Genomic DNA, 24,266 nt, shown 5'->3' with positions numbered 1-24,266 from the left:
TACTTCGCTGAATTCAAAAATTCCCAAAGCTTTTTCATAGTTGACAAATCGAAGCGCAAACGCCTTTTGTTATGTTAATATGCCCGTATTAGAATGGGAAGAACTCGCTGTTAAATAAGTATTCATAGAAATACAAAAAAATAATATTATCCTATTAATATTTTTAGAAACACTTATAGAAAGGGGAAATACCATTTTAGTTGTTATTTAAGCTCGGATTCTACTTACTCCTTGTTATTACATAAGTCAAAGTCGTATACAACATAGTACTAAAATGCATGTTTGGCTAGTCCTCATTCTACCAGGTAGGACTTTTATAATGATGATAAATGCTTTATATTTAAACGTTGCTATTTGCATTGCTGAAAACGATCTACATATTTAATATAAATGACATCAATGTTTGTGTGTGTTTTTTAAAGAATGCGGTTTGTGCTGCACTTAGGTATGCTTTCAAACTTTGAGGAAGTAGAATGGACTGGTGCGATAGAATACCACTGGTTTAATTATGTTAACCATTTAATAACACATTCTGTTGTTCATATAATTGATAGCGCTTTTTCGCATCGCTCACTCCGCCCATTCTTAATCATTTAAATGTTACTTCAGATCATCCAACTAGTATTTATAAATATGTTAACCATTGCATAACATATTTTGCTGTTCATATTCTGATAGCGCTTTTTCGCTTCGCTCACTCCGCCCATTCTTAATCATTTAAATGTTACTTCAGATAATCTAACTAGTATTTATAAGTATGTTAACCATTGCATAACATATTTTGTTATTCATATAATTAATAGCGCGTGTTCTCTACTAAAAACACTTGGTCATTATAACGCATTATAAAGTATTGTTTGTGCGGGTAAATTTACTATTTGATAGTTGTATTTTGTATTTTGGATTCAACATGTTTTAACCGTAATTGTGTTATCTTCTATGCCACCGGGACTAAAAGTGTTGCATAGTTCGAACCAGCTTTATTTCCATTCCATATCATTATTACTTGAGAGAGTATTTCCCCTACTAAATTAAAAAATGAATTAACTTCAATATGTTAAAGCATTTATATTCCAAACTATATTTCGAGTTAATGCATCAATTGGATTCTATAAAATCATTTATCTTCAATATAAGCAAATGTTCCATATTTGTTCCAGTTCTTCTCCATTGTAATGCAGAAGAAGTTCATCAAGAACCGCATCATTTGGTGAAACGAGGAGCTCGGGCTTCAAGTAAGGCCACTAACCGGTCTCTCTCTCTCTCTCTCTCTCTCTCTCTCTCTCTCTCTCTCTCTCTCTCTCTCTCTCTCTCTTTTATTTTTAATTTTGTATTTATTTATCTATTTGTTATTATTGATTTGTGTGTGTGTGTGGGGGGGGGGGGGGTACGGGAGGGGGACACCCCAGGCAAAACAGAGGCAGTGCGAAACACTATAAGTATCTATCATGTGTTTCCGGTACAAATTAATAGAATCAGACCGGGGGCACGCGCGTAAGTCAGTAACGAGGCTTGCCGAGCTACCGGCCAGGCAGCGTGCCCGTGGGTCGGATTTTTCGATCCGGACCGGAAATACATAATTGATATCTTTTTTGCATATCTAAAATTATCAATTTTCGGAAAAAATGACATAGAAATTGCACTTTTGTACATTTCACAAAAACACGCGTGTGACGTTGTTTACTGACGTCATAAAGCGCAGTAATTTTAAATCACTATTGACGTCAAATAGTTCCTCTAAATATCGCGTTTTTCCGACTATTTAATATTTTCAATTTTGATTGCATACTTATATATTTTATTGCGCTTTATTGAAATGTCATGATATACTTTTCATAAACCATACAATAAAAGAATAAGAAGTGGTGCGTTCTATCGCGTGACTTATCTTACATGGGGAGTGTAAGACGGGTTTTCCAGCACTGGTCACATGACCGCAAACACACGCCCGGTATGCAAGAATACTTGTACCCGTTATATTGTCCATATACTGGAAGGCTTACCGACTCTCACCTCAATTTATTTAACCTTGATTTATAGTTAATTCACTTAGTTAACATTTTTATTACACATACCTGGATAAAATACTACACAAAACGTAGTTAGCACGAACGGGTAATTATACCTTAAAATAATGCTTTAGACTTGACTGTTTATATTTCCTCGGGACTATAAAAAAACACATCGCAAATGCTATTGACGTGTCTGTGCCTTGTCTATATTATTAATTCTGTTTTTTATCATTAATAGTTGATTCTCGTGGTATAGGTGGATTAAATGGTTACAACAAATACGGTAATTTTTAGCTTAGATTCAGAACATGCGTGTCGTTTTATTTTATAATTCAATAAAAAAATCAAGAAGAGTTCGAGTTATAATACTACTTTTCAATCCTAACGATGATACATGTATAATATGTGTTATTTCATAAAATGAATAATGCCTAAAGTAATGAATATTTCAGTAAGTTATTTAAGAACTACGATTTACGTTTGACTGCTAGACCAGTAAATAGCGCATAGTTTGGAGTACATGGGCCACTTTTAATACCTGGGTGATATTCAATATTGGTTTTAATTGAATAAGTAAATTAGGCATATGATGTATGACAATAAAATTGACTTAAGTTGTATATTGAATATCACTCCAAACAGTGAAATAACATTTTGATGTGTTTCACTATTTTGAAATTTTAGCCCGCTGTTAATTCCGAAATGAGGTTACGTTCGCATACAATTTGGCGCGCTTTTCTAAAAAAAAAACACAACAATTAGCTGTTTTATAAAATCCTTTTTTGGGCATGCAATACAAAGAAAAACTGTTCGTTTCAGTGTAAGATCGCATTTTATTACACCTTGTGAACACCAAAAGTAAATATTGCACACGTGGCTATGCCCCTTGTGAAATATACAAAGTCATTTAGTTTGTGGTCCTAATTCGGCGAAATATTACACTGAAACAAACAAGTAACCTCCATATCTGAGTGTCATTGTTATTTATTGATGCCGGCCCAAGTGATTTATCACGAACCAAAGGAGCGATAACTTTCTTAAGAGAGACTTTTCAACAGTAGTACTGAACTGATTTAAAATTCTCCTAATGATACTATTGCTCCTATTGTTCTTGACGAAACGACACCCTGGAAATTTAAGTCGATTAATCGATTAAATCGTAGCCGATTTAAGGCGTAAATTTGAGTTATTACACCGTCAAAGTAAACACAGAGTTCTAGAAATAAAGAAAAATCAACTTGTTTCCATTTGTGACCTTTATAAAGATAAAAGGTTTTGGTAGTGACGTTTTAAATCCTTGAATGAAACAGGCCCTTGGGGTCGATGTTTTGAAACTACTGAAGTCTGTTATCATACAATCAAGCTAAGTTCACTATTTTTCTCCTATAATTTTGATATAATTACGTTTTTGGGAAAGATTTTGACTGATTCAAGTTATCTGTCTGAGAATCACGAAACACTAAGTTTTATTTATCTTAAACATGTAAAAGTAAGCTTTTTTTGGCTGAACGATGGAAGCTTCTTAAGTACGTTAACCTTAAGAAGATTCGAGAACTCATGCCCAGATGCTTAAACTCCGAAAAAAGCGTTACTTATATGAACGGTCTGTCCTTAGATGGTCGCTCTTTCATTTACAACAAATGTTTCAGACTGTTACCACAGGTGTCCAGGAGGAGATGGAAGATGCGCTTACACCTCGGGGAAAGGATATCACTGTATCTGTAGTCAGGGATGGACAGCAACATACTGCAGTGTTATAGGTAAATATTCATTTTTGTATGTAATACTTATCGGTGAAATATCATGTTTGTTTCACTACTCTTTTTGGTTTTGCTAATTTCAAGTAACGCAGCGTTGAATTTTTATTTGAAAGAGTCACCAAAATGAAGCCACCAAAATGACGTCACGCGGCTCAAAGGAGTTCAATAAAAATGTATTTGATTTTTCCTAAGGAGAAAAATTGTTTATCTTCGGTTTAAATAGCGTTGTACAAGAAACGATTTTGCCGTATCATTCCGACGCCGCCGACATTGTCTTGGGCACAAACACACGACCACCGATACCAGTTCAGGTGAACTATTTGCGGCACGTTTCACCCATGCGTTACAATACCCCGCAAAATGTTTCCCGATGGTCTGTACGCGGTCACGAACAGTGTGCGGCACTGCAGTCGTTTCCTTGTTTTGTGTATACCTAATGTGTTGCAAGTTTACAGTTTGGCCATTCGAAAATACCTGAATGAATTTCCGTTGCGATTATTCGGAATACCTCGGCCATATTCTATCGAAAACAACATCGGATTGATATGGACGGTTTACATTCTCAGAAATCGTTCCATTTAACTACGATGCAAGTCGATCGCGTTGTATTTTAAATTTAGCAGTTAAACTTAGTGGCTTTGCATTTGAGAATCTTAATTATTTATGCAATAATACACTTCACTGGCATCTATTTAAACTTAGATATACAAAATACACGTAAAAACACCAATTGATTAATACTAGTATTTATTTTGACGAACTACTTCTACTGAAACTCCGGCATACACCCGAGTCTGTTTTCGATGGAAAATGGCCGAGGTGTTCCGAATGCCCAGAAGTAAGTTTCGATTGGGTGATATCTTGCTCTCTTATTTATACAATTTAAAGGGACTCCTTCACGCTTTATAGGGTCAGGCATCGAAAAAAAAAATGAGTTTGTATGAAATGAGAACAAAAAGCAAGGTGAAAACTTCACTAAAAGTTCAAATAAGAGCTTATTTTTTTTCGAAAACTGTGTCCGAAATTGCTCTATATTGCTGAAAAGCGCCAATAACGCTATTGAAAAATAAGTTGTTTGAGTTAAATTGTAAATACAAAATTATGCTCAAATTGGTATCTGTGAGTTGTTTGGTCTTTAAGAATATACGTTAGTATAACTCAATTTCAACAACATTGTACTAAAAATGTTAATACAGTAAAATCTTGCTTGTAACTGCTGAGTTGCTAAGAAAAGTGATTTAAATCCCCGTTGAATTTCTTACTAAGTTTTAATGACCATACTTGAGGGACTTCCATTAGGACATTTAGATGCGTGCAATGTGTTTGTTGTTTATTGGCGTTATTTGTTACTCCGTCAGTGTATTTGGTTTTGAATAATGCTTTAAAAGGATCTACGTCAATATAAGGCCTAGGCTATTGGGTTAGTCCCTGCAGTTTTCGCTTTTTATGGAATCATGAATAACGAAAAACCTTTAAATCTGCATTATTAAATCATAATTATATATTAATATTAATAACGAAAATAACGATAATATACAGTTGACGCAAAGATGTATATATGCAAACATGAATTGCAATCTATTCATAATGATCAGTAAAATAAACTAGACTAAATGTACATGTTTGTCTGTATGTTATTCAATAACAACGGATTTTTTTGTTCAAACCTCAGACTGTTCCTACTCTGGCTACTGCATAAATGGTGGCACGTGCATTCCGAGTGCCGGTCTAACAAGCTACACGTGCACATGCGCCAATGGATGGACAGGGGACAACTGTCAGACCGTTGGTAAGTCCACTTTCTGATTGGTTAAAGGACTTCTCTTCTTGATACGAGTGGTCAATCGTTCAACGTTTACCTGAAATGCTCTTCTTTCGTCGATAGCTACAGAGCCATTAAAGTCACATAAAAGACACGCGTATTTTCGGTTGAAATACTTAATGGTAGGCACATTTTGTTTCTAAATGTTTGTATGCGGCAAAGTCAACTTGCAAATAAAGCGATCAGACTGGTGATTAGATTTCAAGATATTCTAACTACAGAAAAGTGCAAACGGAGTGATGTTGATGACAGTTTTCAAAAATGAAACACATACTGAGAGAATTTGAATGTCAAATAGACATTAGATATCAGCTTCATATGACAGTTGACCAATTGTCCAGCAGTAAGTTTTCAATCGGACAATCAGTTGTGAAGACATTGGATATTTAACATATTTCGACCTTTGGGTCACTTTGAACATGGATTTATATAGTTTGTCGTGTTTTTTTTTTGTAATTTCAATGCATTACAATGTATGATTGTTTGTTTTTGTCGACATTTCTACAATATTCGGCCACATGGGTTTAGACCTTCTGGTTTACAAATGATCTGTTCTGTTCTGTTCTATGACAGGTCAGAGCTCATAGTTCAATAAGTTATACAAATGGATTGTTCCTAAATAATTATTAAACTCACGGATTTATCCACTGTAATTGAAAATCTGATCAAACACCTCAACAAGGTAGATTAGTTGCAATTATAGTATCACACAATCCTGTAAAATCAATTACATTTACAACACACAAACAAGAAAAGTACCTCTAAGATGACAACTTCTTCCTTTCCATCCACTGGTACTACGTGTCAGATTATGGCATTGTACATTCAGACAAACAATGACACTAAGGGGTGTGGGTTTTATTTTACAACACATGGTAAATATTTGTGGTGACATAATTAAAGTTAGAAAATCCACTAATCCACATAAAAATAGTTCTTTAATCGAAGGCATGTATTTGTAATTATAGCAAGTATGTTAACTTTAGTCATATGCAAGTGGGAAACAGTTGCATGTTTCATAACAGTGTTTGGAATTCTTATACTGCTTACTGACAAAACGAAATTTGTCATAAAACTGCCATGTATATGTAAAATGTATGTTGTTTAGCAACTAATTTGTCTTACCAACAATTTTAGTTGTTAGTTTATGTAGAAGTTCTACCAATTAAGAGTAGTTGCATAATAAATCGTATTAATAATATTTGTCCTTGTTCCTCCAAGCATTTCGCACTTATTTAATAAAAGTCAACACATACCGAATGTAGTCATTTGTTTTATTTAACTCTAATGAACAACAGTATTGCCGCCTTCAACGCTTTCAGCGCTTTGATTGCAATTGCATACTTACTCTTTACTCTTTATTAACCAGATTGCAGCACTGGCGACTACTGCGAGAATGGAGGATCGTGCCACCCCACATCGGACTCAACAGATTATGTGTGCACATGTACCGCTGGGTGGAAGGGCAAAAGTTGCCATCTTCGAGGTATGCCCTATTCAGTAACATAATGTATTTGTGACGTCCATGAGACAGATGTTGTCGGGAATTATTCACTGTTAGGCCGGTTTAATAGGTTTCTCTATGTTTCTTTTAAATTCGCCTAGCAGAGAGGTTTCCTTTGTTCCATAGCCCTTAAGGGCCAGAAAATGAATAACAGTTAATGATTTCTTGGAAGTTAAATAAAACAAACGGATATTCTGATGCAGACTGTGCTACGGGCGACTACTGCTCGAACGGGGGAACGTGTTCTGAAGTGTCGAATGGGACCGAATACCAATGTTCATGTACCAGTGGAAGGAAAGGAAGAAACTGTCATCTCAGAGGTATGTTCAATTATAGTTAATACCAGACGCATGCAAAATTGTTTCTTTTGTTACTGATTTTGTGGTTGTAACGATTTTTTTAACGAACTATGAAGGGTTTTAGCCAGGTTTAAAAAATGACAGGGTGGTGCAGAAGAGGGACAGGTTGGTTAGGGAGAAAAAGGGCACAATGATACAGGCGGTGAAGAACTGAAACATTTGGAATTTCACTAAAACTATTAGCAATTGTGTTAAATAAAGTAATATTCGGTGACAACTTCAACATATGTAAATTGGATATGTTTTTATAATCATATTATAAGTTTTAATTAGAACAACAACAAAATTTGGCAGTCTTCAGTATTGGATTCTATGCGGACAGAAGGATGCACATGCTGGTCTTCATGGGGGCAGAGGTGTGCACATGTTGGTCTCCATGAGGGCAGTAGGGTGCACATAATGGTCTCCATGAAGGCAGAAGGGTGCTACCAAGCAAGGACAGGGTGCAGCACCTTTCCATAACTCTTAACCAATAAGTCGTCTAGTAAACCAATAAGTGCTCTGTATTAAACTTGATTAATTCATTATATTTTATTTCCTATCTTTTTTCATCGTTCTGAAAGATTGTACAACGGGGAGTTATTGTGACAACGGGGGAACTTGTTCTGAAGTCTCCGACGGATACGATTACTTGTGTACATGTACCAGTGGATGGAAGGGAATGAACTGCCATCTCAGAGGTTAGTGATTTTGCCTGTTGGCTTGTCCAGGGTTATACAACTGTGCTGGTTTTTGCTGTTGTAAATTGGAAAGATGATTAAGAAAACGAATTGGCATGTTTATATTTTTTTACAAAATATCAGAGTATAATTTGGAGACTTATGTTACATGTATAATATATTAGTCTTATACATTGGTCCTGTCGCTGGGCATGATTCAGTAATTCAAATCGTATGTAGTGGTGCATAAAAAGAATTCAACTGTGCAAATCAAGTTTACATGTTGTATTCAAAGTATATTTCTGAGCCTGACCAATTTTTTAACTCGTTTTCATGGAATTAGGACTATTGAACAAGTAATTATTCTTACTGTATATCTCGTACTTGTTTCTTCTAGATTGTGATACCGGAGCGTATTGTTCCAACGGTGGCACATGTGATGAAATAGATGGAGGCTCTGACTATGCATGTTCGTGTACCAGCGGATGGAAAGGGAGAAATTGTCATCTTAGAGGTATGGCATTTGGAAATAAATAATTATTGACATTGTTGTTGAAACTGATTATTTGCTATGAAGAACATGACATGAAGTCCCTGTTTACTGAGTAACTTTGTATGTCTTCCTCTTAATGTTCTTTTAATGGAGCCATGTATTCATATTCTTTTCCAGACTGTGAAACGGGGAGTTTTTGCAATAACGGAGGTACGTGTTTCGAAGTATCCGATGGACACGATTACTCGTGTACATGTACCGCTGGATGGAAGGGGAGGAATTGTCATCTCAGAGGTTTGTGAACATTGGGGTATGACCATTAAACTATACCGAAGTATGCAACTATACAACTTCAGATTAGGTTGTTTGATGACGCGCTCCCTTACAAGGCTATTAAAACTATTTAGGATAAACAAATGTTCATATATCTTTTACAGACTGTGCAACTGGGAACTACTGTTACAACGGAGGTACATGTTTCGAAGTCTCCGATGGATATGATTACTCGTGTACGTGTACCAGTGGGTGGAAGGGGAGGAACTGTCACCTTAGAGGTTAGTTCCCTGACAAACAATACGCTTTTTGCGATATTATATGTTTTATCCCTGGCTTTGTGAAGCGGTTTAAAATGTATCGATCTTTTGAACCAACAATTGATATCAATTGAATTAACAATAATCGTTCTACAGCAAAATTGTTTAATTATTTATATTAACGAGAAGTTTGTCTTATTAATTTCTATATTCCCATTTTCATATATTCAAAAGATTGTGCTACCGGGAGTTATTGTGATAACGGAGGAACGTGTTCTGAAGTTTCCGATGGGTATGATTATCAGTGTGCATGTACTAGCGGATGGAAAGGAAGAAACTGTCACCTCAGAGGTAAGTTTTCAAGAATTTCATTTCAGTGATGTGATAAAAGACTATAACGAGGTTAAACTTACATTCAACAATTGAAGTAAAAATCTAAAGCATCAATTATTCAAATTGGCATTGTCGGCTTTGGGGAGTCCATTTGTCTATACTCAGGAATTGTCTTTTAAACAGCTCGTATTACCTCACTTGCTGATTACTAACGATGTCTGGTTCTTAGCTTTGTTGTTACACCTGAAACCAGAACCAAAGAAAATGGGAACAACATAAAAAAACTTATTCGCTGCTGGATTATTTTGTATATTTGCTATATCAAACCCAGTTGAATGTACATCCACATTGGCCAAATCGATTAGTCCCCTGACTAAATACCTAGAATAACCTTTTTTGTTGTAGATGTGTGTGACTTTTGACCAGTTTAAATACGAAGCAAATAAAAAGTGTTGATAGTAATTTTGTAAATCATTAACAGTTTTTCCAGAAACAACCATATCATCAGCAAATTACATCAGTATAATAGTAATATCATAAATCGTAAGTCCACAAAGCGGATAATCTTCTATGAATAGAACTATAAAGGCCACATATATATTATGTGGTTTAAGATATAAAAAAAATCATCATTGCCAAAAATTACCAGAATTTGAAGTAAACAATAAAGTCATTGGTATCTTCATTTCTTTTCTTGAAATTATCGTAAATACGAGAACCATCAATTATAAAGACCGATGTTGGTCTGTATCTTCCTTTACCACGAATCGAAACAATCATTCGTTTTAACTATTAAAATACAGTTTTTAACTAATTACATAGGCCACCCCCTTAAAAAGGCCACTTTTTCTGCGAAGGGGGTTAATATTGAATTTAAAGCAAATTGGATATATTCTAATTAGACTACGACATATATAAGCGACTGTGTTGTAACATACCTCAAACATCACTCCGTCTACGACGTTTGTCTTTTAAAAAGGTTGTTGTTGTTGTTAACGTATTCTTTCTTTAATATTAATATAATTATTCTCATTTCTTCCCATCTTTAAAACTAATTGACAGTACTTTGCTTTATTAAAGCCTTGAGCAAATCCCTTTTTCAATTATAGTTAATACCAGACGCATTCAAAATTGTTTCTTTTGTTACTGATTTTGTGGTTGTAACGATTTTTTTAACGAACTATAAAGGGTTTTAGCCAGGTTTAAAAAATGACAGGGTGGTGCAGAAGAGGGACAGGTTGGTTAGGGAGAAAAAGGGCACAATGATACAGGCGGTGAAGAACTGAAACATTTGGAATTTCACTAAAACTATTAGCAATTGTGTTAAATAAAGTAATATTCGGTGACAACTTCAACATATGTAAATTGGATATGTTTTTATAATCATATTATAAGTTTTAATTAGAACAACAACAAAATTTGGCAGTCTTCAGTATTGGATTCTATGCGGACAGAAGGATGCACATGCTGGTCTTCATGGGGGCAGAGGTGTGCACATGTTGGTCTCCATGAGGGCAGTAGGGTGCACATAATGGTCTCCATGAAGGCAGAAGGGTGCTACCAAGCAAGGACAGGGTGCAGCACCTTTCCATAACTCTTAACCAATAAGTCGTCTAGTAAACCAATAAGTGCTCTGTATTAAACTTGATTAATTCATTATATTTTATTTCCTATCTTTTTTCATCGTTCTGAAAGATTGTACAACGGGGAGTTATTGTGACAACGGGGGAACTTGTTCTGAAGTCTCCGACGGATACGATTACTTGTGTACATGTACCAGTGGATGGAAGGGAATGAACTGCCATCTCAGAGGTTAGTGATTTTGCCTGTTGGCTTGTCCAGGGTTATACAACTGTGCTGGTTTTTGCTGTTGTAAATTGGAAAGATGATTAAGAAAACGAATTGACATGTTTATATTTTTTTACAAAATATCAGAGTATAATTTGGAGACTTATGTTACATGTATAATATATAAGTCTTATACATTGGTCCTGTCGCTGGGCATGATTCAGTAATTCAAATCGTATGTAGTGGTGCATAAAAAGAATTCAACTGTGCAAATCAAGTTTACATGTTGTATTCAAACTATATTTCTGAGCCTGACCAATTTTTTAACTCGTTTTCATGGAATTAGGACTATTGAACAAGTAATTATTCTTACTGTATATCTCGTACTTGTTTCTTCTAGATTGTGATACCGGAGCGTATTGTTCCAACGGTGGCACATGTGATGAAATAGATGGAGGCTCTGACTATGCATGTTCGTGTACCAGCGGATGGAAAGGGAGAAATTGTCATCTTAGAGGTATGGCATTTGGAAATAAATAATTATTGACATTGTTGTTGAAACTGATTATTTGCTATGAAGAACATGACATGAAGTCCCTGTTTACAGAGTAACTTTGTATGTCTTCCTCTTAATGTTCTTTTAATGGAGCCATGTATTCATATTCTTTTCCAGACTGTGAAACGGGGAGTTTTTGCAATAACGGAGGTACGTGTTTCGAAGTATCCGATGGACACGATTACTCGTGTACATGTACCGCTGGATGGAAGGGGAGGAATTGTCATCTCAGAGGTTTGTGAACATTGGGGTATGACCATTAAACTATACCGAAGTATGCAACTATACAACTTCAGATTAGGTTGTTTGATGACGCGCTCCCTTACAAGGCTATTAAAACTATTTAGGATAAACAAATGTTCATATATCTTTTACAGACTGTGCAACTGGGAACTACTGTTACAACGGAGGTACATGTTTCGAAGTCTCCGATGGATATGATTACTCGTGTACGTGTACCAGTGGGTGGAAGGGGAGGAACTGTCACCTTAGAGGTTAGTTCCCTGACAAACAATACGCTTTTTGCGATATTATATGTTTTATCCCTGGCTTTGTGAAGCGGTTTAAAATGTATCGATCTTTTGAACCAACAATTGATATCAATTGAATTAACAATAATCGTTCTACAGCAAAATTGTTTAATTATTTATATTAACGAGAAGTTTGTCTTATTAATTTCTATATTCCCATTTTCATATATTCAAAAGATTGTGCTACCGGGAGTTATTGTGATAACGGAGGAACGTGTTCTGAAGTTTCCGATGGGTATGATTATCAGTGTGCATGTACTAGCGGATGGAAAGGAAGAAACTGTCACCTCAGAGGTAAGTTTTCAAGAATTTCATTTCAGTGATGTGATAAAAGACTATAACGAGGTTAAACTTACATTCAACAATTGAAGTAAAAATCTAAAGCATCAATTATTCAAATTGGCATTGTCGGCTTTGGGGAGTCCATTTGTCTATACTCAGGAATTGTCTTTTAAACAGCTCGTATTACCTCACTTGCTGATTACTAACGATGTCTGGTTCTTAGCTTTGTTGTTACACCTGAAACCAGAACCAAAGAAAATGGGAACAACATAAAAAAACTTATTCGCTGCTGGATTATTTTGTATATTTGCTATATCAAACCCAGTTGAATGTACATCCACATTGGCCAAATCGATTAGTCCCCTGACTAAATACCTAGAATAACCTTTTTTGTTGTAGATGTGTGTGACTTTTGACCAGTTTAAATACGAAGCAAATAAAAAGTGTTGATAGTAATTTTGTAAATCATTAACAGTTTTTCCAGAAACAACCATATCATCAGCAAATTACATCAGTATAATAGTAATATCATAAATCGTAAGTCCACAAAGCGGATAATCTTCTATGAATAGAACTATAAAGGCCACATATATATTATGTGGTTTAAGATATAAAAAAAATCATCATTGCCAAAAATTACCAGAATTTGAAGTAAACAATAAAGTCATTGGTATCTTCATTTCTTTTCTTGAAATTATCGTAAATACGAGAACCATCAATTATAAAGACCGATGTTGGTCTGTATCTTCCTTTACCACGAATCGAAACAATCATTCGTTTTAACTATTAAAATACAGTTTTTAACTAATTACATAGGCCACCCCCTTAAAAAGGCCACTTTTTCTGCGAAGGGGGTTAATATTGAATTTAAAGCAAATTGGATATATTCTAATTAGACTACGACATATATAAGCGACTGTGTTGTAACATACCTCAAACATCACTCCGTCTACGACGTTTGTCTTTTAAAAAGGTTGTTGTTGTTGTTAACGTATTCTTTCTTTAATATTAATATAATTATTCTCATTTCTTCCCATCTTTAAAACTAATTGACAGTACTTTGCTTTATTAAAGCCTTGAGCAAATCCCTTTTTTAAATCATGCATTGTAATGAATGGATAAGTTATGATTACTTAGTCAAAGTTATCAAGTTGTAGTGGGTAGCTGTATAAATCTGAATAAAATCCGGACACTTTTGCTTGAAATTGGTGGACACCTGACAATACTGATGATATCAAGTGTCCTGTACTGCCCTTGTCAGCGTGGCTATTTAGCTTTCGACTCTCTAATTTAATAGCTTTAGACTACCGCAATCCTTATTTCCTGTCAATCACAGACGAGTAGTCCATGGCTACCAATCTAGGTCTTTCAGCTGCTATTGTTTCTTAATAGACTGTGCAACAGGAAGTTATTGTAACAACGGGGGCACCTGTTCTGAAGTATCCGACGGATACGATTATCTTTGTGGATGTACCAGTGGATGGAAAGGAAGAAGTTGTCATCTTAGAGGTACTTTTCTTGTTTGTGTGTTGTAAATGTAATTGATTTTACAGGATTGTGTGATACTATAATTGCAACTAATCTACCTTGTTGAGGTGTTTGATCAGATTTTCAATTACAGTGGATAAATCCGTGAGTTTAATAATTATTTAGGAACAATCCATTTGTATAACTTATTGAACTATGAGCTCTGACCTGTCATAGAACAGAACAGAACAGATCATTTGTAAACCAGAAGGTCTAAACCCATGTGGCCGAATATTGTAGAAATGTCGACAAAAACAAACAATCATACATTGTAATGCATTGAAATTACAAAAAAAACACACGACAAACTATATAAATCCATGTTCAAAGTGACCCAAAGGTCGAAATATGTTAAATATCCAATGTCTTCACAACTGATTGTCCGATTGAAAACTTACTGCTGGACAATTGGTCAACTGTCATATGAAGCTGATATCTAATGTCTATTTGACATTCAAATTCTCTCAGTATGTGTTTCATTTTTGAAAACTGTCATCAACATCACTCCGTTTGCACTTTTCTGTAGTTAGAATATTTTGAAATCTAATCACCAGTCTGATCGCTTTATTTGCAAGTTGACTTTGCCGCATACAAACATTTAGAAACAAAATGTGCCTACCATTAAGTATGACTATTATTACACTAGTTTAATCTTAATGTTCAATCTTAATTTGTGTGCAATGTTTCAGACTGTTTGACGGGAAGTTATTGTTACAACGGAGGGACATGTGCTGAGGTCTCTAATGGTTATGATTACCAGTGTACGTGCACAAGTGGATGGAAGGGCCGCAACTGTCAACTTAGAGGTCGGTGTATTGAAAAGCATTTCAGTACTCATGTACTTTGTCTGTTAAACATGCTTGATTCCTGTTTTCCTAGTTATGTTCTGTACTTAGATATCGAACACTTCATTATTTCTATGTATTTTAAAATATGTGTTGTTGTTTTTTCCAATTTGAAATAGATTGCGCAACAGGAAATTACTGCCATAATGGGGGAACGTGTTCTGAAGTTTCCAATGGATACGATTATTCTTGTGCATGCACTGATGGATGGGAAGGAAGAAATTGTCACCTTATTGGTACGTTTGATTTGAGTTATATTTTAGTTCTAATATTATACTTTCATTCTGGAGGGTACATAACTATGAAGGGAAAATCTGTGATTTTTTTATAATTTAGAAACCTATTTAGATGTTCAAAAAAGTAATATTATTATATGCACATTTCCCTAGACTGCGAAAGTCCGAGTCGATGCCTCCACGATAGCAAATGCAATTTAATAGAAGATGGCAGAAATTACACGTGTGATTGTTCGTATGGATGGGTTGGAGATAACTGTCAAGATATAGGTAATCGTGTTTCATTTGGTAACAAATTCAATATATTTTAAATCCTTACAACAAAACATAGTATCCTTGTACATTAATTGTTTGCATTTCCAGGGCTCTCAATAAGAGCCGGGGGCCGGGGATATCCCCCGGCAATTATGGCTGTATGACCCGGCTATTCTCAGGTTAACAGTTGTCATGATTGTATTCTTAAAATGTCCCTTATCTTACATAAAAATAATACTTTGTCTAAACGTAAAAAAATGAATTGAAACGATGTATTACGATCAAATTTAATGGTAAATGCGCCCGATTGCCAATTTGCATCGTAGTCTTCAAAGCGCTTGTATTTGAACTAATATGCATCTACAAGACTTGGAGTGCTTTGAATCCGACAGACGATTATTTAAAATAACATGAGATGATATCGGCATATTAATTCGTTAAAATACAACCCAGAACATCGGCGATAACAAGCCAAATATTCGATAAAACAACAACAACATTAAAATGAGCTCAACAAAAAGTTCAAACAGGCAAAAAGAAAATTCCAGGTAAGGTCAGATCCGGCTAATGAACGTGCAGTTAGTATTTCAAGACAGGCATTCCAGGAAGCTATAGAAAAGGCAAAAACTGCATACCTTGACCTACTGACACATGAGCTGGATCCTAGGAAACCAGAGAAGTTTTGGAAAATAATAAACAAACATAGAAGTGATGAATCCAAGTGTGCAGTCCAGCCTATTGTTAAAGAAGACTTATCCTTAGCAGTATCTGATGTGGAGATTTTTCAAGAAATGAAACAAAAATATGGTAAAGAAACACTCGAAGTGAAAGAAAAGTGCCATACACATTACTACCAAATTGAAAATCAAGTTGAAACCATTGAAAATGATGAAAGAATGTCTCTGGTGAGAGATCCACACACAATGGAAAATTCAGACATAACACTTGATGAAGTAGAATCGGTATTAAAAGAATTTGACAAGAACAGTGCACCATGTCCAGAAGAGAGAATTTTTGGGGTAATGTTGAAAAATTGTGGCGAAATACTAAGCAAAAGTCTGCTTTTCTTGTTCCAAAGATGCTGGGAGAGAGGTAAACTGCCAGGCGGTTTTAAAACAGACCCAAAAATTATGCTACCAAAGCCTGGAAAAGAAAACTACAATACAGTTAAATCATACAGACCTATTACATTAGAAAGCATCATTGGAAAATTACTTGAAAAAATTATAAAAAAGAGACTAACATGGAAACTTGAAACAGAACAAGCAGTGTCAAAATATCAGAATGCATATAGGAAAAATAAGTCTTGTACGCAATCCCTACTACGTATTGTACAAAGCATACAGGAAAACAACAATAAGGGTGAAAAATCAGCATTAGTCATCATGGACTATGAATCATGCTTTGAAAGAGTTTGGAGGGCTGGTCTACTCCAAAAGGCATTCAACAGCAACATTCGTGGAAGACTTTGGATATACTTGAAGGAGTTCATAACCGACAGAAAATACTACCTAAAGGTAAATGACCACAAGTCTCCGTTAATCATTTCTAAAGTAGGCATTCCACAGGGGTCTGTTCTGAGCCCAACACTCTGCAACCTCTACACAAGGGACAGCATGGATGGAGTGACCGGACATCATACAGAATTTGCAGATGATGCCAGCATATGGAACAGTGACAAGTCAATTGAAAACGCCATTGAAAAAACAAATGAAGATCTTCATAAGATTAATATATGGTGTGATCAATGGAACATGAGCATAGCCTCTGAAAAAACTAAGGCAATCCTATTCAAAACTGACATTGAACCCTTTAAGAAGTTGGTTTACAATAATATTCCCATTGAGCTGGTTCAAAACAAAAAATTGCTAGGGGTAACCATAGACAACAACTTGTCATTCAACACCCACATTCATGAGAAGTCAATGGCTGGCTACAGGGCACTAAAAGGACTTGATTGTTTCACAAGTAAATACAGAGGTTGCACACAGACTACATATATGAAACTCTACAAAGCCTTGGTCTTGCCAATTTTGGACTTTGGCTTACCTGTACTGGTCACTCAAACTGACCAATGCATACGCGCATTTGAACCGGTCCAACGCAGCGCCATGTTAAAAGCTAGTGGATGTTTACCAAGTACAAGCACAGAATCATTGGAACTATTAACAAATACCCTACCAATGAACATTCACATTAAGTTGAGACAAGCAGAGGAACTGGTCAGAATTGTAGCCAAAAGAGATGAAGATCCACTGAAAGCAGACTTTAACAAGTGGATGTCAAATAGGTCAAGTTTTAGAGGGAAACCTACAACATTTGCACTTCTAATGTGCCGCTACACAGAACTCAAAGACAAAATCAAGCTAGAAAATATAGAGAAGGAATTTGAGTACAACGTGAAGTACATTGGTCTTTCTAGGACACGCGAAAAGGTTAACTTTGAACAATTCACTGTGGATAAGGAAACCCAGACAGCAAATATAGCACACATACTAGATGCTAGCTCTGGAGGAGATATCCTAGTGTTTACAGACGGCTCTTCACTGGGTAACCCAGGCCCTACCGGTGCGGGTGCTGCCATCTATCTTGAAGGATACAAGACAAATCCAGTTTTGTTAAATAAGGGCGTGTCAAAACTTGGCAACAACTTTTCTGGCGAAATGGCGGGTATTGAACTTTCACTGGACTTCCTAACAGCTACAACACCACAAAGAAAAAACATTCACATATTCACAGACTGCCAGGGAGCAATATCAACAGCATTTTCAAGAGAGATTCCCAAGAACAAAATTGAAACCGTTTTTAACATTAAAACATCTGTAACAAGTTTAGAGGACAATGGTAATACACTCCATGTGCACTGGATACCTGGCCATAAAAACATAGAGGGAAATGAGCTGGCTGACGAGCAGGCAAAAAAAGGGGCTAAGAAGGCAGCAGAATTTGATGAAGCAGAATTCGATGATGAAAAGAAAGATGCAGGTGAAGTCATGCAAATGATGAAAAGAAAAGCAATTAATGAAAAATGGTCAGCCCAATACCGTAACTCTGAGAGGTCTTCCGCCATACATGACATCTTTGCCACACCCGGGGTAAGAAACTGCGTTGGTGAAAAGAAAAGAAAATGTTTCAGCCAAATCAACCAACTCCTAAGTGGTCACACCCGGTTGAAAGATCACTGGGCAAAACAGACACCAGACCAAACAGACAACTGTTGCAGTGTCTGCCAAGTTCCTGAAACCATAGACCACTTCTTATTCCACTGTAAAAAGTATGATGAAGCTAGAAGAGGACTGGAAGAAAGAACTATGCAAATACTATACAGATATTGCATACCCAAAGTAGCAATTACGTTGGGGTTATTAGCGGGTGAAATAGAAGAAATAACGAATACCTGTGCGAAAGAAGAACTGATGGATTCATTAAGCTTATATCTGTCAGAAACAAACAGGCTATAAATATTTAATTTTATAAAAAATAACAAAAAATAATTCCTTTTTATAAAACACACAACTTTCCAAAATTCGATGAGTCCAAAAAAAAAAAAAAAAGTAACAAGAGTTCAAGTACATAGAATAAAGCACTAAGATGATATCGGCAAAAATATTCGATATAGTACATCGAGACCATAGGCGACGACGACGCCATAATTCGACAAACAACAACAACAAAATGCGAAAATGTCAAAAAGTAAAAAACACGAAGGACGATGTTAAACAAAGAAAAATGGAATCGTTCTTTGTTTCTAGGTAGGTATATAAATGATATGTTATATTTATGGCAACTCAATGACGGCGCAATTGTGGCTTTGAAATGTCATTACAAGAACTGTACACATTTCGGATACGATTATTTTCGACTGTGTTGATATTCTTTTGAAAGACCTAATTTTCTGTTACAATGACTGCTTTAATCTAGTTTATCTGACATCTGATGACTCAGAGTTGGAGGATGACTATTTTGATTAGAAGATGACTATTTTAGATGACTATTTTGATTCAATTTTCCTTTTTTGAATAAAAATATGTATGTTTTTGAACCAAGGACTATTTTTGTTTACTTGTATCAATGGTAATTACACATGTAAAATGATGTTCAAAACAGGAATTTTGCTCTAATGAGAGCTAACCTTGACCGAATTCATAATGCTTAAAATCGTTTTCGGCCAGGGGCCTGCGGCCCCCTGGACCCCCGGCTGAATAGGGGCTCTGCCAATTAAAACCCCGCTGGGGGAGGTCCCCCAGACCCCCCTCCTACTTTCCTATAACTCCCTACTACTTCAAAACTTATTGAGAGCCCTGATTTTTTCGAAGCGTTTAGAACCATATCCGTTGAATACTTTTAATATATATTTTTTAAATTATCATAATGCTCCTGTATTTTCAGATGTATGCACGCCATACAAGGATGCCGACATTGTTTTCCTTATTGATATATCTGAGAGCGCGATCACCTGTCGTGTGAACACATTTAAAGAGTATATACAGGATTTCGTGTCATACTTTCCAATAGGAGCGGACCATTTTCAATTTGCATTGGTAACATTTGCGCTTCAACCACAAGTATTGTTCTATTTTAATTCACACACGGACAACACGTCATTACAGACAGGGATAGACGACTCCATGGGAAATATTACATGTGAGGGACCAACAATGGTATATAAAGCTCTCGACCTTGTAGCTTCGGAAATATTTAAAGAAGAGAATGGGGCAAGGAATGAAGTTGGAAGATACGTGTTTGTCTTGACTGATGGGCTGTTTTCCAATCCGTCACAAAATAGAGAAAGTGCTTATCTCTTAAATTCTCAAACAAATGCTTACATCTACACAATAGCTGCTGGGAGATTTGTCAACCCAAAGGGCCTTCTCGATATCTCTTCCTCGTACAGAAACACATATCCCATTGAAATGCAAGATTCCGTCCAATCCATTTTGAAGCAAACCATGTTTGGCTGTGAAGGTAGGATAATTGTTTGATTTTAATACATATTTAAACGAAGTATGTCATGTACGAAATTGGCGTTGGCATTCAACGCAATTGAATATAATATACGACTAATGGATACAAATAGAATAGCTAGGTGCGTTGATAATTGACCAGTCGCCAAAGCCCTTACTGCAGCTAATCAGAATCTTTAGGGAAAATTATTAAGTTTATCTTTTGGATAATGCAGACATGTGATTTGATTTTCTTGCAAAATATAGTGATATTATTTGTCAATTTGATTATTTGGTTTACAAGTGGCACTTTGGAAATGTTGCATATCATAAGAGTCAATTAACATTGTCATTCAACCCCAGACCGATAGTGTTCTATATTTGTACTCTGCCCTATTGTATATCTTATTAATACAATGAAAATTGCAGGAGATGACCCTTTTTGATTTTAGGAGTCATTGAGTCAAAGGTAAAGTTCACAACGACTTTAAATGCGAAAATATTTAGAGCGATAACTCGACAATGCCTGCACCCATGGCCCTTAAACTTGACTTGGAGTTGTGTCTGACCTGAAGATGATCCCTTATGATTTTAGAGGTCATCGGGTCGAAGGTCAAGGTCACAGTGACCTTGAGCGAAAAAAGCTTGTCTGTGTGATAACTTGTCAATGCCTGCACCCATGGCCCTCAAACTTGATATTTAGATTTTTGGTGATCAGATGATGTATGGATTTTGAGGTCATAGAGTCAAAGGTCATGGTCATAACACACTCTATTCTCACACTTTGAATGGCTATAATCTTAAAACTGCCTCAACAATATCCAATGTCAGTGACAATTCAGCTGTCATTTGAGTCCATGCATATTTCATTCAATTGTCCATATAATCCTGACAACATGGCGCTCAGGGGGCATAATGTTTAACAAACATCTCTTGTTTTTTATGTTTTTTTCGTGTGTGTCAAGTCAAGAGGGGTCATCTACTGGTCAGACCCAATCTTCATGTCAAGTTTGATGACCATACGTTCAGAAATTGTCAAGTTTGCTTTCAAAGTCACTTTGACCTTGACTTTTGACCCCCTAAAATCAATAGGGGTCATCTACTGGTCAGGTCCAACCTCCAAGTCCAGTATGAGGGCCATGGGTGCAGGCATTGTCAAGTTATGACTCGGACAACCTTTTACCATTCAATATCACTGTGACCTTGACCTTTGGCCCGATGACCCCCCAAAACAATAGGGGTCATCTACTGGTCAGGCCCAACTTCCATATCAAGTTTGATGACCATTGATGTAGGCATTGTTGAGTTATCAATCGGACAAGGTTTAAAATTATTTTACCATTAAAGGTCACTGTGACCTTGACCTTTGACCCGATGAGCCCAAAAATCAATAGGATCATATACTTGTCATGCCCAACCTTCATTTTAAGTTTGATGACCATACGTCCAGGAGTTGTTGAGTTATCAGTCGGACAAGCTTTGGTCTACCGACGGACCGACCGACCGACATGCCTGCGCAAAGCAATATACCCCTCTTCTTCGAAATAAAAACACATACACAAAAACAAAAAACACAAACTGACCATACCCCCATCAGCCTTGCGTAACCGTTTAATGATGGGACTACCGCCTTGAAACTGTCACTGAAACTTGAGTTTTACAGGAACCCGAATTTACTGGGGGCTTAAACTAGTTAACATCGCCATAACCTCACACTTGCCCCAACATTTATCAATACTTACCAAATTAAAACAATAAAGAATAAAGCAAAACATAATAATTATATATAAACTGATAAACTAATGTTAAGTACTCAACGACCGCATACCAACATCACCTGTAAACGAAAAGATCAAGCTGTAGCAACAATGCCAGCTCTTAAGAGGAGTGATAGAGTCATTCAAAGACAGCTATCAGACATAACTCACCTTAACAAGGTTCAAAATACTAGTCTAAAAATGAAAGTAAGAATGTTCAAACTAGGAGGAATTCGTATGGCAAGTTCGCGAAATACATTTGACATTCCAACTCGCATTTCCCAACGGATGTTACTCATGATACACTACTTTTGCGACCTATCAAATCGCTCCATATACAACTGCAGTAAATTATATCGATGGTATAAAATGTTGACTTCTTGTAGTGAGGTATCAAACTCAAATTGTATATAATTATTTCATTTATAGGTTGTAAAAGGAGGGGTTCGGACATTACCATGTTATTCGACGTTTCATCGGACACCAGTTTTGAAGAACTTCATGCATTTCTTAAGGCGGGTACATTCCTCATACAGAACACGAAGTTGTCAGAAAACAACAGCGATATTTCGATTGCAACATTCGGTGAGGAATACGTCACGCATGCCCAAGTTCGAGAAAATAAGTCAGCGGAGGAACTTGTACAGATTCTCAATAGAGCAGTACATCGAACTGATGGGAAAAGACAGTTTAATGCCTGTATTTAGTAAATACGGCAATGGAGGGTTTCCTACATCACAACGATAGTAGGAAGGTCATCATTTTCTTCACGACGGCTCTTAACTTTCATGTAGATAGTGACGAAATTGCAGGCATTGTTAATGGTAACAATGTTCTTATAGTATCAGTCGGTGCAGGCCTAAATACTGACTTCGAAGCATTGCTGAAACTGTCCTCCCATTCAGCGTTGACTTATCTTCTTGGAGATGACTTGTTCACCGACGAAACTGTGCTGTACTCTCTCCATCCAGTTCTAGAGTATGATGAGTGTATTGTATGATACTAACTGTACGAGATTATTGAATACTACGTATACTTTTGCCTCATGCTGGTATCTAAGACTGGATACATAACGTTTTAATTATTGCGATAATATGTTTATGGTCTCAGATGTTGTTAGAAAATTTATATTATACTGGAATCAGTTGTGTGTAGCATTGCTTGGCCACTCTCACAGTTTAACGAGTATGTCAGTGTCAACTATATCCGGAACTAACTAACTCACAGTTTCAAAGGCTACTTGTGATTGTTTAGACTGTTTAAGCATTTCTTATGTTGAGTCGTATTAGAAATCAATTATAATGAAGAATTAGCTGTAGTGTAGCATCTGTAAATCCAAGCTGGATGTTTTGAATTTTAATTGTATGATGATAGTAAGTAATTAGATTTTATGAGGGCTTTCGATATCTTTGGGTTATATCTAATTACAAAAGATTAACATAGATCTTGAAAATAGGGCAAGGAAAGCGATGTGTTTGCAGCAGTTAGTAAAGTCCGTAAATTTCACGTTATGTTCATGATTTATATCTGACATTTGTCACATAAGTTTAGCATTGTTATTTACCATGTAAATAAACCATTTATGTGTGTTGTTATTTTTGTTTTTGTTGTGGGCGTAAATTTTACCCATTAACTTTAACCCACAGAAATACATGTATATATTGTTAGAGAAGTACTGCCTTGCAGTACCCCCCCCCTCCCCCCCCCCCCCCCCCCCCCCCCCCCCCACACACACACACACTGACCAAATTCGTTCTGGGGATTAACGCTCTGATAAAACGCTTATAAAATTAAAGTGGCTTTGAGCATTTACTGAAAAAAGGTTAATCGTGGTATAACACTTTGGTTCAGTTCAGCTGGTAACTTCTCCTTAAACATACTGAAAAATGTTCAACGAGTGATGGAGAGATTATAATTGATAATAAAATGTCAATTACACGTAACTACTAGACGCACCTAGTACTGCAGAAGATGAAAATGTCGTAACTTTCTTGCAAAATCCCCATCTTTAATTGAATAGCGTCGAGCACTCGGAAAAACGTATCGGCAGATTGTTGCTTGTGCCACGCCGT

The 24,266-nt window shown here is 36.1% G+C and overlaps 1 protein-coding gene across 2 annotated transcripts; it reads left to right on the top strand.

Moving 5' to 3' along the window:
• Positions 1–224: 224 nt before the first annotated feature.
• On the top strand, positions 225–23,785 carry LOC128214004 (fibropellin-1-like). Of its 2 annotated transcripts, XM_052920161.1 has the most exons (22): positions 229–305; positions 1,161–1,235; positions 3,662–3,772; positions 5,445–5,561; positions 6,964–7,080; positions 7,302–7,418; positions 8,021–8,137; positions 8,514–8,630; positions 8,787–8,903; positions 9,047–9,163; positions 9,377–9,493; positions 11,171–11,287; positions 11,664–11,780; positions 11,937–12,053; positions 12,197–12,313; positions 12,527–12,643; positions 14,024–14,140; positions 14,848–14,964; positions 15,123–15,239; positions 15,393–15,509; positions 19,884–20,459; positions 22,624–23,785. In XM_052920161.1, the coding sequence occupies exons 1-22, from the start codon at positions 275–277 to the stop codon at positions 22,899–22,901; spliced, it is 3,060 nt and encodes a 1,019-aa protein (XP_052776121.1). In that variant the 5' UTR covers positions 229–274; the 3' UTR covers positions 22,902–23,785. The 2 variants fall into 2 exon arrangements, with proteins under 2 accessions (XP_052776122.1, XP_052776121.1); XM_052920162.1 differs by lacking the exons at positions 11,171–11,287; positions 11,664–11,780; positions 11,937–12,053; positions 12,197–12,313 and having other exon boundaries at positions 225–305.
• The last annotated feature ends 481 nt before the right edge of the window (positions 23,786–24,266 follow it).

Source organism: Mya arenaria, chromosome 13 (assembly GCF_026914265.1).
Source record: "Mya arenaria isolate MELC-2E11 chromosome 13, ASM2691426v1".
Taxonomy (NCBI): Eukaryota; Metazoa; Mollusca; class Bivalvia; order Myida; family Myidae; genus Mya; species Mya arenaria.
This window is presented reverse-complemented; position numbering and strand designations above follow the sequence as displayed.